Here is a 12,081-nt window from a genome sequence, read left to right as displayed (position 1 = left end):
AAGTGTCAACTTTCCAAGGCCTCTTCTTGAGTTTTTACGCCATGTTCTAATAGTTTACAGCCAGGAAGCTTCTTGATGCTTGTAGGACCTTTACACTTAAATGTTCTGTATAAAAACACTCAAACTTATCCTTCCAAAAACTATTCCTACTTACGCTGTGCTTAGTTGAGAGATTTAGGAAGAAATTTGAAAAGTGAAAGGAAAAAGGTGTAAAATTAAATGAAATATAAATATATTTTATTTACATTTCACCCACCTTTTCCCTTTCTGTTTCCAAATCACTTCCCAAGTCTCCCAACCAAACGTTAGGGTATACAAATTTCCTTTACTATTTAACCTCAAATACTCAAATCTCTCACCAATAATATGCAAACCTTTTACCACAACACTAATAGTGGCAACCCACTGCAACACAACACACACACCCAACAACCATAAGACTTGGGGGGTTGTGGTGGGGAGCAGGGTGTTACCGGTGGGGTAGGGTGGGGCAAGGGTTGTAGTGGGGAGCAGGGTCTTTGGAAGGAGGGTAGGGAAAGGGGTTGCAGTGGGGAGGGGGGTTGCCGAATAGGGCACAAAGTGGAACAATTAAAAGATTGGGAACTAAAATGCAACATATCACATACTTTGGGGACTAATGTAATTAACCCTAATTCAGAAATACAAAATGCTACACTTAACCATTTTTATGTATTCACTAATATTCAAAATGAGCCACATAAGATAATAAACTAAATGTCGTATATAAAGATCACAAGTGTAGCATTATTATTAAGAAATAGTGAAGTGGAGATCCAAGAACCACTGGAAAAAGATTTTCATTCATACCAATAATTTTATCTGTCAGAGAATTCTTCTTTTCATGGTTTGACCTGCTGATAGATAAAACCAATCACAGCACAGCACATTCCACTAGCTAGAAGAGCAGAAGACCATGTTCCTGTTATCAATATACAACTCCCAATACCAAAAGTACCTGAACCCAAATCAAACTGAACCCAGAAGCAGGGAAAGAAACAAAGCAAAACTGAATGTAGCACTTTTCCTCTAAAATAGACGTACACTATAAATTAAAGCATCCAAATAACACCTAAATCAATATCAATGTCAGCAGAACCTGACATTGATTGTCCGAGGGTCTGATTTTCTATCACCTAAAAGAGAGATTTCCAATCCTGAACATAGTATTTTTCCTCTACAATATCTATCTATATATGGGTGTGTGCGCGTGTGCGCCCGTGCACAAAATTACACACAGAGCTGGGAATACCACGGTTTGGACCAAGGGGAGTAAAGTAAAGGTACCCCTGTAATTCCTATTTGAGATTAGTTTCTAGTTGATTTGCCTGAAAACTTTTGGCAGAAAGGGAAAAGGAACTACTCATATCTCAAAACATATTTTGCAGTAGTGGTTACCAGCGACGCCTAGAGAGGAAAAACTCATAATCAGGTTGTCTGTTTACAGATGGCAAATTCCCCTTGCTTACAACAGCTCTTGCCATAAGAGATGCCGTCTGCTCAAGTGTCCTCAACCTCTCCTTCAGAATTCCAGAAGGATTTAAATTTGGGATTTCTGTTGTCTGGCACTGTGCAGACTGCCTTAACTGGAACCAGCATTCACCCTGTCCATTAGCCATTCAAACTTACAGTAAGTATTTTATAAGACATTCTTGATGTCACCAAAAGCCAAATTTAGCATCTATACCTGAACTGCACACCAAAATTCAGTGAATACAGGGCAGTTCATTAGTTAATATCCAGAAAGAATTTCAGTAAATGGACAAAAAAGGCAGCTGCGAGGATAAGAGCCATATTTGTTTGTAAATTATTTTGTCATACCATAGAGAGGGAGAATCAAGATGACCATTGACACTATTTTTCAGAGTTCCGTTATCTTATATTGGACATTCCAATGGCCTTCAGTAATTGTTGTTGAATTTATGGGAAAGTGACTGATGTAACCAGTACAAGTAAATTGATCAAATGAACCCTATTACAGAGCTATTAAATAAGTCAAATCCATGTACATTCAAATGGAAAAATTAACAGGATGACATCAAACTCATCAATATTTCCTTAAGAATGGACTTGTCTCTGACCAACTTATAGTGAGCACATTTTCAATAAGCTTTTTTAATCAATGAAAAGAAAACTCTCAAGAACATGATATTTAGATTAACAGAGGTGCACAGTAAGCCTAATTTGAGAGGGTGAAAATGCTGAAACCTAAAATAAATTTGTAGTGGGGTTGAGTTTAATTTTGGACTTAAACCATAGTTGATTAGTTCTCACTATAGGCTGAATCGTGGTTTATTGTTAAGCATTGTCTACTTGGGTTGAGACCTGAAATCCGTAGTGAGATATTCACCTCATACAACACTTTAGAAAATGCCTATGAAGATGCTTTAGAGGCTGAACATTATCTAGCTAGAAAGGTTTGTTGATATAACCATTTTCTTCCAAATTGTCTAGTAGGGATCACACACCCGACTGTCGTTGCACCTTCCCATAATCCTGTTGTGATACACACCCTGAACCTGCAGTTTTATTGGAAAAAGACAATGTTGACCAAGTTAACAATGGTTCATACATCTCATTTGACTAGAGTCACTTATGAATCTCATGATTACTTGAATGATGTTCACATGTCTGCATGATTTGGTCATCTGAAAGTGCTCAAAAAGTTAGAGATCCAATCACCACTAATTGTGACCTTAGGAAGAACATATTGAGTCTGAGAGCCCACTTGATGTTAATGTTGATCATTCTCCTCAGTCAGTTGACTTTGTTTCTTTGCCTGATAATAATAGTTCAATGGTAAAACTTTGGTCTAATAACCTTGAGGTTATGGGTTCAAGTCACGGGAAAACCGCTTTGTGCACTATGCCAAATGTTAGGTGTGTACTCAATCTTTCTCCTCCCAAACACACATTAATGTGTACTAATTGGGTGTTGTTTTTATGATCCTTTTTACTTTATCTTAACAGTTGTTTTGAAGATATTTAAGATCATCAGGACTTTGTCATCACCCCTCACACCACATTACTTCTTCCTCCAAGTACTTGACATTGATATTTAATGAAAATATTTGTGCAATTCTTGAATATGGATATAATGCATATTTTACTGATTTACCATTGAATTACATATTTGTCCAAAATTCATATGGACGATATTTTACTTGATCAAGGCCCTTTGCAGCCTCCTACCTCGATTGTAGATTTTTCTACAGGAGTTGATCCGTTCCTACTACCAGCTCATAACCAAGACTTTGTTCTCTTCCATGGAGCTTCTCATTCTCATCTTCTTGTGAAAGTACTTCACTGATCACATGCAATATGGGTGAAGAACAATTTCGCCAGCACGAGCTTCATCTTATGGAGTACTTTTATCTTCACAACTCTCCGGATGAGATGAGAGTTTCCCTTTCAACTGAGAAAAGATGGGGATAGAAAAGGCATTGGATAAAGATTTAGTAATTTATTTCGGCATGGTTTTATATTTGTTGCATTTATTATTTTATTAGATTTTTTTTGTTAGGACTTAATTATTATAGTGTTTTTTTTTTGGTAACTTTAATTTAATTAGGGTTTTCTAGAATGCTTATAGACATGGCCTTATGTAATAGTTTTGGAGACTAGAACTGATATGAATATTGATTAATGGAGATTGAGATATCATTTTGGGATTGTGACCTCTGATTTATTCTTCTTATTTGTTCTTATTGGCGCTACATCAATTAGCCACATACATAATCTAAGAAATTGCTTCGCAGAATCATCTATACTTCTGAAGAGATCTAATATGAGGTCAACCATCAATGATGCTTGTCAGGACCATCATCCTTTTACTTATCCTAGAGAGAAAAGCTTCTGAAACTCCAACAAGTTACGTCTGACTATCTTTCTTTACTATTCCTATTCTAATTCACATATATATAAGATTTATCTAGTTATAAGGAGACTTCCTTCACAACTAAATCAATATTTGGTGTGATTACTCCTAGCCTTACACCACTTCACAACTGGATGAATATTCTCAAGTGCATGACAGAATGATAATCTTAAAAGGCCAAAGCTTGATATCAGCAACCCCAAGGAGCCATGGGCTCCATCAAAGGGAAATTTAGCACTCCTCTCAGAAGAACCAGATCAAGTATCTTCTGCATATCTTAACGAATTAACAAAACCACTATCATAGAGCAGAAGTTGAAACCAAGACAGTTAGAATATTTACAACTGCATGACCATTGTGTACCTGTGCATTGTAACTCTGAAGGCCAACAACTGGAGAAACTATACAAGCACCCACACCAAAGGAATCAGATGTCCCACTTCGACGAACTAAATGACCAAGTGAATGGTAAGTCAAGAAAGCCGCACGGAAGCTGCCATCAGGTATCCTATAAATAGGATACCAAGCAACTGAATACCTGAAAATTGCATGGTTTCAGCAGATGCATCTAGAAATTCTCTCTTTCAGATCATAATTTATTTACATAATTGTTCTACAATCAGCTTGTTTGATCTGCTTCACTACATACAGTATTATACAGAAATACCCTGGATCACATTAATTACTGACCAGGATTTAGGGTGTAGATCATTTAGAGGCACTGACTCGAGTTTAGTGGAATCCCCATAGGCTCTGGGTTGTGAAGGTCCATCACCTCTAACCAGCTCTTTTATCCTGGAAAAACAAGTTGGGACGAAGATCAATTCAAACCATTGACCAAAAAGCAGTTTTTAAGTAAACAAACTGCAGCTCCTCGGGATCATCAGACAGACATGATACATGAGACATCATTTCCATTTCTGTAAATTATTGGCAAAGTTCCTCATACCCATTCTTTTGAATAACAAAGACAAGGAAATTCAATGGGAACAATCAAATAATATGTTGTAAACATCTATTGTGCATTTGTCCTGTAGGAAAAAATAACTGTCGTAATATGTAGAAAATAACAACTCGTACATTGTTATTAGTGAAAATGAACACATAATTATATTAGAAGCAATATTGTTCAGACGGTAATTCATTGTTCAATAATTTAGTACCATGCACTAGTATCGAAAAAATTGTGCACGGTGAGTTTAGGTGCAGAAGAAAAATTTCAACTACTCCAGAAGATTTGTAGTTGCAAAACATTGATAAAATTTATGCATATAACAGCTACAACATAAAGGATGCTACTACTTCATTCATTAATATAGAAGGATTACAGCCTTAGTAACCTTTATGACTTATCAAACATACAACTGAAACATGGAGACAAATAATGATGGTGAAACAACACTTACATTTCAAACAACGGTCGCCTTTGCTGAGGTTGTTCAACTTCAAAATATTCAAAAAGAAGCTCCAAATCATCAGAGCTTGTAGAATCATCCAATTGAATAGTTGCATTGCCTTCAATACATACTGAAGATGTGTCTGAACAACACACAGAATTCCTTGGTGACAGAGAGCTTGTGTCCTCAATGAGAGGCTGAGGAACAAGTACTGAAAATATTGGAAGAGAACCAATATTGGAGGAGTCTTCAGAACTTCTGTCCAACTTACAAGCCTCTGTACCAGGAATCCTACTACTACTTTCCAGAAGATAACTCTTACAGTTTCTAAAAAGCTGAACTGCTGACAAGAATGGAACAAAATATGCACGAAATGCGAAACGATCAATACCCAATCTTTTTGAATTTTCAAAATCTTCAGCTCTTACTTCTAAACCATAGGTCCCATGTTTCTCATACCACTGCCACAGACTCCCCAAAGAGATGTTGGGTGTCTCGTGTCTGCACAGAGGAGCACCAAATACCTCATCAGTCAAGCAAGTCTGACAGCTTAGAAAATTGTGTGGTAGAGAAATAACAGGTGATGCAGAATAAAGCAACCTTTCAAATTCAGCAATTGGATATCCAGTAGCCATTTGAACAGCTTCAGACGCCAGTTGTGCCCTATAGGCATCATTCAACACTACTGCAATCTTGCTTGAATCATTTTCAACAGAAGAATTATTTTGGTCTATTAGATCATGACTTGAGCACTTTGCAGCAGCATGATTGACACAGGACTCTTTCGGAGCGCATGTACTCTGACTACTACACTTCTCGATCTGAAATTCATCTTCAGAATGTAAGCCATTGTCATCTCTAGAATCCTGTACACTGCACATTACATGAGCATTTATTGAAGAAGTAAAAGTGTTGGGATCGTAAGCCATTTCCCTCACTGTGTTTTCCAAAGTACAACTTTCCATGGCTGATTTATTATGATTGGCCAATAGTGAACTGTTAGAATGGCCAGACCTTGCAAGCTCAGAATCTTTAATTCCAACAGGTATCCATTTTTGCAAAATGGATCCACAACTGTGATCTTGCTTACTGTGTTCTACAGAACAAACCGCTTTGTCTATTTTGATATCTTCTTCAACTCCAGGAAGATGGTACTCTGTGGACAGCCCGTCAGGCAGCTCTGTTTGGTCTTGATGGTCACAGAAACCTGATAGAGAGCTACTTTCTCTTTTGGCAGTTTGATCATTCAAACTGGAAAGAGTAGCACAGACATGATGAAGCGGCTCCAACTCATTGGGACGACCTTCTAAGTTTTGAATGGGTTTAGAAGTAGTAGACTTGACTCTATTAGTTTGGAATCCATTCTTTTGGCTACCAATTTTAAAGCGAGATCTTGAAACACCGTTTAATCCTTTTTGCCCAGTAAATTGTGCTGGAATATCCAATACTTCATTCTGTTGCATGTTAATCTTCAGGCACACATTTGAGCTTGCCTTAGTAGCATAAGGTCCCTTTCTAGAATAATAGTTTAACTCTTGTTTCAGCCCAGAAATAGGTTTCCTTTTCAACTTTCTAGACGCTTTGACTTTTGACTGATTTTTATCTTCACATGTTGATAATATACTAGATTGAGCAATATTACAGTTCTTTCTAAGGAATGGAACCTCTTTCAACCCAATACCACTCTGTGAGTTAGCCGAGTTTACTTTTCTCAACCCGTAGCTGCATTCACCAGTGTCATTCCTCTGAACCTTTTGCCAGATGGAATGATTATTTTCCTTTCCAGAGTGGCCATAAAACTTTCCGACAGTGCTTAGGCAGGAGACACTTGAATTCCTGGGCACTCTTTTAATCTGCTTACCTTTCCTGGCCATTTCACCACTGATACATCCTTGCTCACAGGAGGTTGTTCCCTCAGTATGCCAATAGGAATCTTCAACACCATTTAACATGTTTCCATGAGAAAAACATCCCTTTTTGGAAATATCACTAGAAGCTTCTGAAAGATTAATTCCACCACTGTCTTTGGTGGAAAGTTTAGCATCATAACCAGCATTTATACTTTCATCACCATTTGAACAGACTGAAATAGAATCTAACACAGGAGAGTCCTTTGTCTCAGAGAAAACACTGGATCGTTGATCATTGAAACAACTGAGTTGTTTAGAATGTGTATCCTGCACTCCATTTAAGATAGAAAACTCTGGATAAACAGTTTGAACCCCATTTTCAGAATTGGGTGAAGTGTGTTCACTTGGCATAAAGTTAGCTTCCAAGACATTGACTTCATCAATGTAAGATGTGGATGCCTTTGGTGTTTCAGAATAGTTTATAGTGCCACAACCGTTTCCTTCAGAATCATTGTCCAGGCCACTATGTTCAGGCGATGACATTGCCAATTTAGTTGCATGTTGAAGTGGTCTGAACCCATAATCTGTATTCTTACTGACACCAGTTTCAGATGTTGAACTTCCATGAACACATTCAAAGTCAGTTGAGCCAGTATCACATGAAAGCTTTTTGTTTTGCTTTCCCTTCTTCCTTGCCTTCTTTTTTGAATTTCTTTTTACAGCCTTGTCTACTTTGGATTTAGCAAGATAGATATCAGATGAATTAGTAGCATTAGAGCCAGTTGGGATCATACCAGAGGAATCACTGCTGTTGAAAGGAGTCTTGCAAGAAGAATTGCCTGGCAACACATTACATCTACTCACTTTGTTTGCCAAGCCTTTGTTATGAGATTGATACTGAAATTTTGACCCAGAAAAGCTTCTAGCTGTAAATGACTTGACAGAGCAACTCCTCTCAGTTGTAGGCCCTCTCCGTGCCTTTTGTTGATCAACGCTTACCGAGCTAACCAGCAATGGAGAAACCAAATGGAGACCATCCAATTTTAGCTGAGATCCAGATCCTGTGTGATCAGGGCATTGCAATGGCAGTGCAAAAATTCTCCAGTGTCCATCAGGTTCTGGGTTGAAGAAGGTGAAGATTGTATACCTAAAAATTAATAAAGAATAACAAATCAAATTTATAAAGGGAGAAAGAACCGAGAGTTATACTAAATAATATGGTTATTTGTTTCTTCTTATAGTTCTCCCTTGCTGACAATCTATTGCCGATCCTGGCCTATAGCTCAGGCTCCCAAATCACCAAATTTACAGCTGTTTGTAAGACCCCAATACTTAATTTCTGAATCTCCACTCATGGAGAGCTGATACCAGTAGGCCATAATGCCACTCTTCTTTTTTGAAATGTGAGACATACATATATATAAATAATGATGTTGTATGATCATATTCAGAAACTACTATTTCTACATCCAAACATAGACATGCATAGAACAGTACTTGCTGTATGTTCCAGGAACTGAAAAATATATATATATATATATACCATAAGCAAACTGATTTACAGGTGACCAGTATCCGATCATGATAATAGGTTCCAAAATTTGTTTTACCTATGATCAGAGTTCCTCCAAGCAAGAGAAGACACTTCACAGTCCTGAAATGAAGCATGAACATCCATTGATAACAAGAAAAAGTCACACGAGCCAAAATGAAGACGGGTGAACCAAAAAAAAAAAAAAAAAAACATCAAATGGCTTATTACAAAATACAAAAATTACGTTTGAAGATGCTCTTGAATTATTTTCTTCCAAAGATTTCCTGAATGTGGAATTGTTTTCCTGGTCTACAATTTTCTGAGTATTGTTACAGGTTCTTTGAAGAGCACAATGCATCTTTTGCTGTGCCTGTCCATGTTAAGAAAGCTGGTAAAAGAACAAGAACTGCTGGTCGGACAAGAACTAGCAAGAAAGATATCAAGATATTCAAAACTAAACTCCTCATAAAAATTAGTAGGCAAATTATCCGCAGTTATTAGTCAACCAAGGAGCTTCGAAACTCAGTCAGATGTGCTACATAAATCACAGTTGCAATAAAAAATTGAGGCAAAAGGTGTGGGACTTGGTAGGAACCATAAGGATAGTATAAACATAGCAGTGGTAAACTTAAGACGAACAAGAGGGGGGGGGGGGGGGTTGGTGGTGGCATCTAAAAATTTGAAAAGACCCAAACAACAATAAATGATTTCACCAACAAGGTTAGATCTCATCAATGAGTTCAGAAGGTATGTTGATGCTGGTGAGGAAAAGAAAGCTTCTCCATGATGCATTTGAAATGACTTCAACGTGACTTGATTTAAACACATTACAAAAGAAATCATATAAGCATGGGGAAAAAAACTGTAACAAGCAGATTTGACCATGGCGAAAAGTGGGTTTTAACCAGGTTTATCATACTTATAATGAATTAAACAAGATGTGTGTATCCCTCCTCCCAACAGAAAAGGAGAAACAACAAACAAATGGATCCAAACAGAAAATGGCATTGGTAGTGAAATACATGAGCTAAACATTGAAATTTCCATCTTATAAAGAAGAGTAAAATAAAGGATACAAATGTCATACAAAGGCAGCACAATAATGAACCCCACTTATTGTCGTTGTATCACTGCCATCTCTATCTTGGCAGTCTTCTCAAGCATTCTAAGCAGGAAAGGAAGCTAATGGATTTAATCCTAATAAAGGCTTCATAAATGCCTAATTCAGGATCACTTGTGAAGATGAAAACTGCAAAGAGTGCTATAACCAGTGGTGGACCCAGAAATCATGAGTAGAGGGGGCCAAACTAATGTGCAATTGAGCAAGTTTGATTGGTTTGACTGTGAAGCAAAGTCCCACATTGCCCGAGTACTAAAATAATGTTAAGCATATAAGCATGAGGGCACCCTCACCCCTTAAGCTAGCTTTTGGGGTTGAGTTCTACCCAAGATCGCGTAACATTGACAACCTCTTCAAATAATTGGTAAGCTACAATAGAACGCAAATTTATTACAAAAAGGACAACAACTGGGAAATCCAATAAGGTGAATGAGTTTTCAAATGAAAAAAATTTCCAATTTAGGTGCCATGTTAACTCAAAATTAAAACAGTAAATTTGTTACGAAATGAAAACAGAACCATCTAATAGTAATGACGTTAGCAAATTCTCCAATATGACAATAGTCATTTATCAAAAATGAGGCATTCAAATGCTTGCAATCAACGAAAAAGGTCCAGTTAGACTGTTAAAGGAACGTGTGTGGGGAGAACACAAAATAACCTCAAACTCATCAAGGAAAAAAAAAAAAAAACTAAATAGAATACAACTTCTAAGGCTCGAGGAACCCTAAGCATGTTTGGTTCGAAAAGCCAAAAAAACTTGTCTGGTAGGCTGCTTGAATTGATTATCATGAAAACAGAAATAGGTCACAAAATATTCTATTTTGCAATTTTTTGCATAATGAAGCATTAAAGAAAGAAAAAGGAATAACCATACAAACCGCAGACACAAGATAACGAAACCAACCACGATGGCAATGACAACAATGGAGACAATGTTATTAACCTGTTCTGAGGCATATGCTAACCTATTGAATTCAGAAATGTATGTATTTATCTTTCTTCTTTTTTCTTTTTTTCTTTTTATTTTTATGCTGACCTTGAAGAAACTTGAAGGTAGTAAAAGAAAATAATAACACAAATGGGAATCAGAGACATGTTCCAGAGAGCTCCTAAAGCCCAAATTGGGTGCCTCTCTCTCTCTCTCTCTCTCTCTCTCTCTCTCTCTCTCTCTCTCTCTCTCTCTATTGAGATTTGAGACAGTGGAGACAAACTAACAGAACACAAGCCTATGGAACTGAAATTCAACCACCAGTCAAAATTATCATTCGATAAATTCTAACCAAACACTCATGTAACCACTGAAAAAATGGAATAGAATAGAATAGAATAGAATGTCCATCAAAATAATATCTTTAAAAAAAATATTCAGAAAAAAAAAAAAAAAAAAAAAAAAACTTAATGGTAGGTGAAGCTTTCCCCAGATTTAGGGGAGGAAAAGAACGAAAAATATAACAAACCGCCAAATTTGTCAGAGAAATCCCTTAAATTTCTCCAACCCCAAATTTGTTAGCCGGAAATTCAGCAAAAGGAAAAACGAAAACACACACACACACAAAATAAAAGCTTCATTGAAAAATCAGTATAATGCATGTGGGAGCAATTCAATCACACATATTCATTATACCCATCTATATACAAATATACATACATGTATATAGGGAAAAGGATCGAAAAGTTGGCTCAGATATTTTGTGCTAAATTTAGATAGCAGAAACAGCAACGAGATAGTAGTGTGTGTGTGTGTGTGTGTGTGAGAGAGAGAGAGAGAGAGAGAGAGAGAGCTACCATAACATGAAGCTGAAGTCGAATCTGTTTTCTTTGCTATTTAGAGTTCTCTCCTTCTTCCTTCGATCTTCTACGATCAAAACAAAATTCTACCCTTTCTCATGTTTGGTTCAGGCAACAAATCACTGTGAGAAACGATGATGAGGAGAAACTATACTCCATTTTAACCACAGCTGTTAGGTTTGAATTTTCTAGCGAGGAAACTCATACTTGGAGGGTGCTTAGGAATAGGATTTTTTTTTTTTTTAAGGTTTTTTTAGTTGTGAGATGTTTAGTTTGAGTTTTCTAAATTAAGTTTTTTGGAAATTGAGTTTTTTAATTTTTGTATTTTTTTTATTTTTAGTGAATATTTTTTAAATTTTAAATAATTTTTTTACTTTTTTAGATGCATATTAGTAAGATGTATCTAAAAAGTAAAAAATTTGTAAAAAAATATTTTAAGAAATTAATAAATATATAAAAATATAAAAAATATACTGAATTCTTGTATTTTTTGTA

At 36.5% G+C, this 12,081-nt stretch overlaps 1 protein-coding gene across 7 annotated transcripts; it reads right to left on the bottom strand.

Annotated features, from left to right (window-relative positions):
• Positions 1-1,013: 1,013 nt before the first annotated feature.
• LOC145788580 (uncharacterized) lies at positions 1,014-11,817 on the bottom strand. 7 transcript variants are annotated; one of them, XM_082910223.1, is made up of 7 exons: positions 11,584-11,817; positions 8,920-9,045; positions 8,752-8,795; positions 5,301-8,288; positions 4,585-4,689; positions 4,258-4,432; positions 1,014-1,622 (listed from the first exon to the last, which is right to left on the bottom strand). In XM_082910223.1, the coding sequence occupies exons 1-7, from the start codon at positions 11,584-11,586 to the stop codon at positions 1,413-1,415; spliced, it is 3,651 nt and encodes a 1,216-aa protein (XP_082766349.1). In that variant the 5' UTR covers positions 11,587-11,817; the 3' UTR covers positions 1,014-1,412. The 7 variants fall into 7 exon arrangements, with proteins under 7 accessions (XP_082766349.1, XP_082766351.1, XP_082766350.1 ...); XM_082910225.1 differs by having other exon boundaries at positions 8,920-9,099; positions 11,584-11,795; XM_082910224.1 differs by having other exon boundaries at positions 8,920-9,063; positions 11,584-11,776.
• Between the last annotated feature and the right edge of the window lie 264 nt (positions 11,818-12,081).

Source organism: Camellia sinensis, chromosome 15, assembly GCF_055761805.1.
Source record: "Camellia sinensis isolate YWXY chromosome 15, ASM5576180v1, whole genome shotgun sequence".
In the NCBI taxonomy this organism is placed as follows: Eukaryota; Viridiplantae; Streptophyta; class Magnoliopsida; order Ericales; family Theaceae; genus Camellia; species Camellia sinensis.
This window is presented reverse-complemented; position numbering and strand designations above follow the sequence as displayed.

Bases quoted from the DNA above. Each gene is read 5' to 3' on its own strand.
- LOC145788580 (XM_082910223.1), bottom strand. The intron at 8,796-8,919 runs GTAATTTTTGTA...GCTTCATTTCAG, and splicing joins ATTCAAGAGCATCTTCAAAC to GACTGTGAAGTGTCTTCTCT. The intron at 4,690-5,300 runs GTAAGTGTTGTT...TTGTTTTTCCAG, and splicing joins AGGCGACCGTTGTTTGAAAT to GATAAAAGAGCTGGTTAGAG.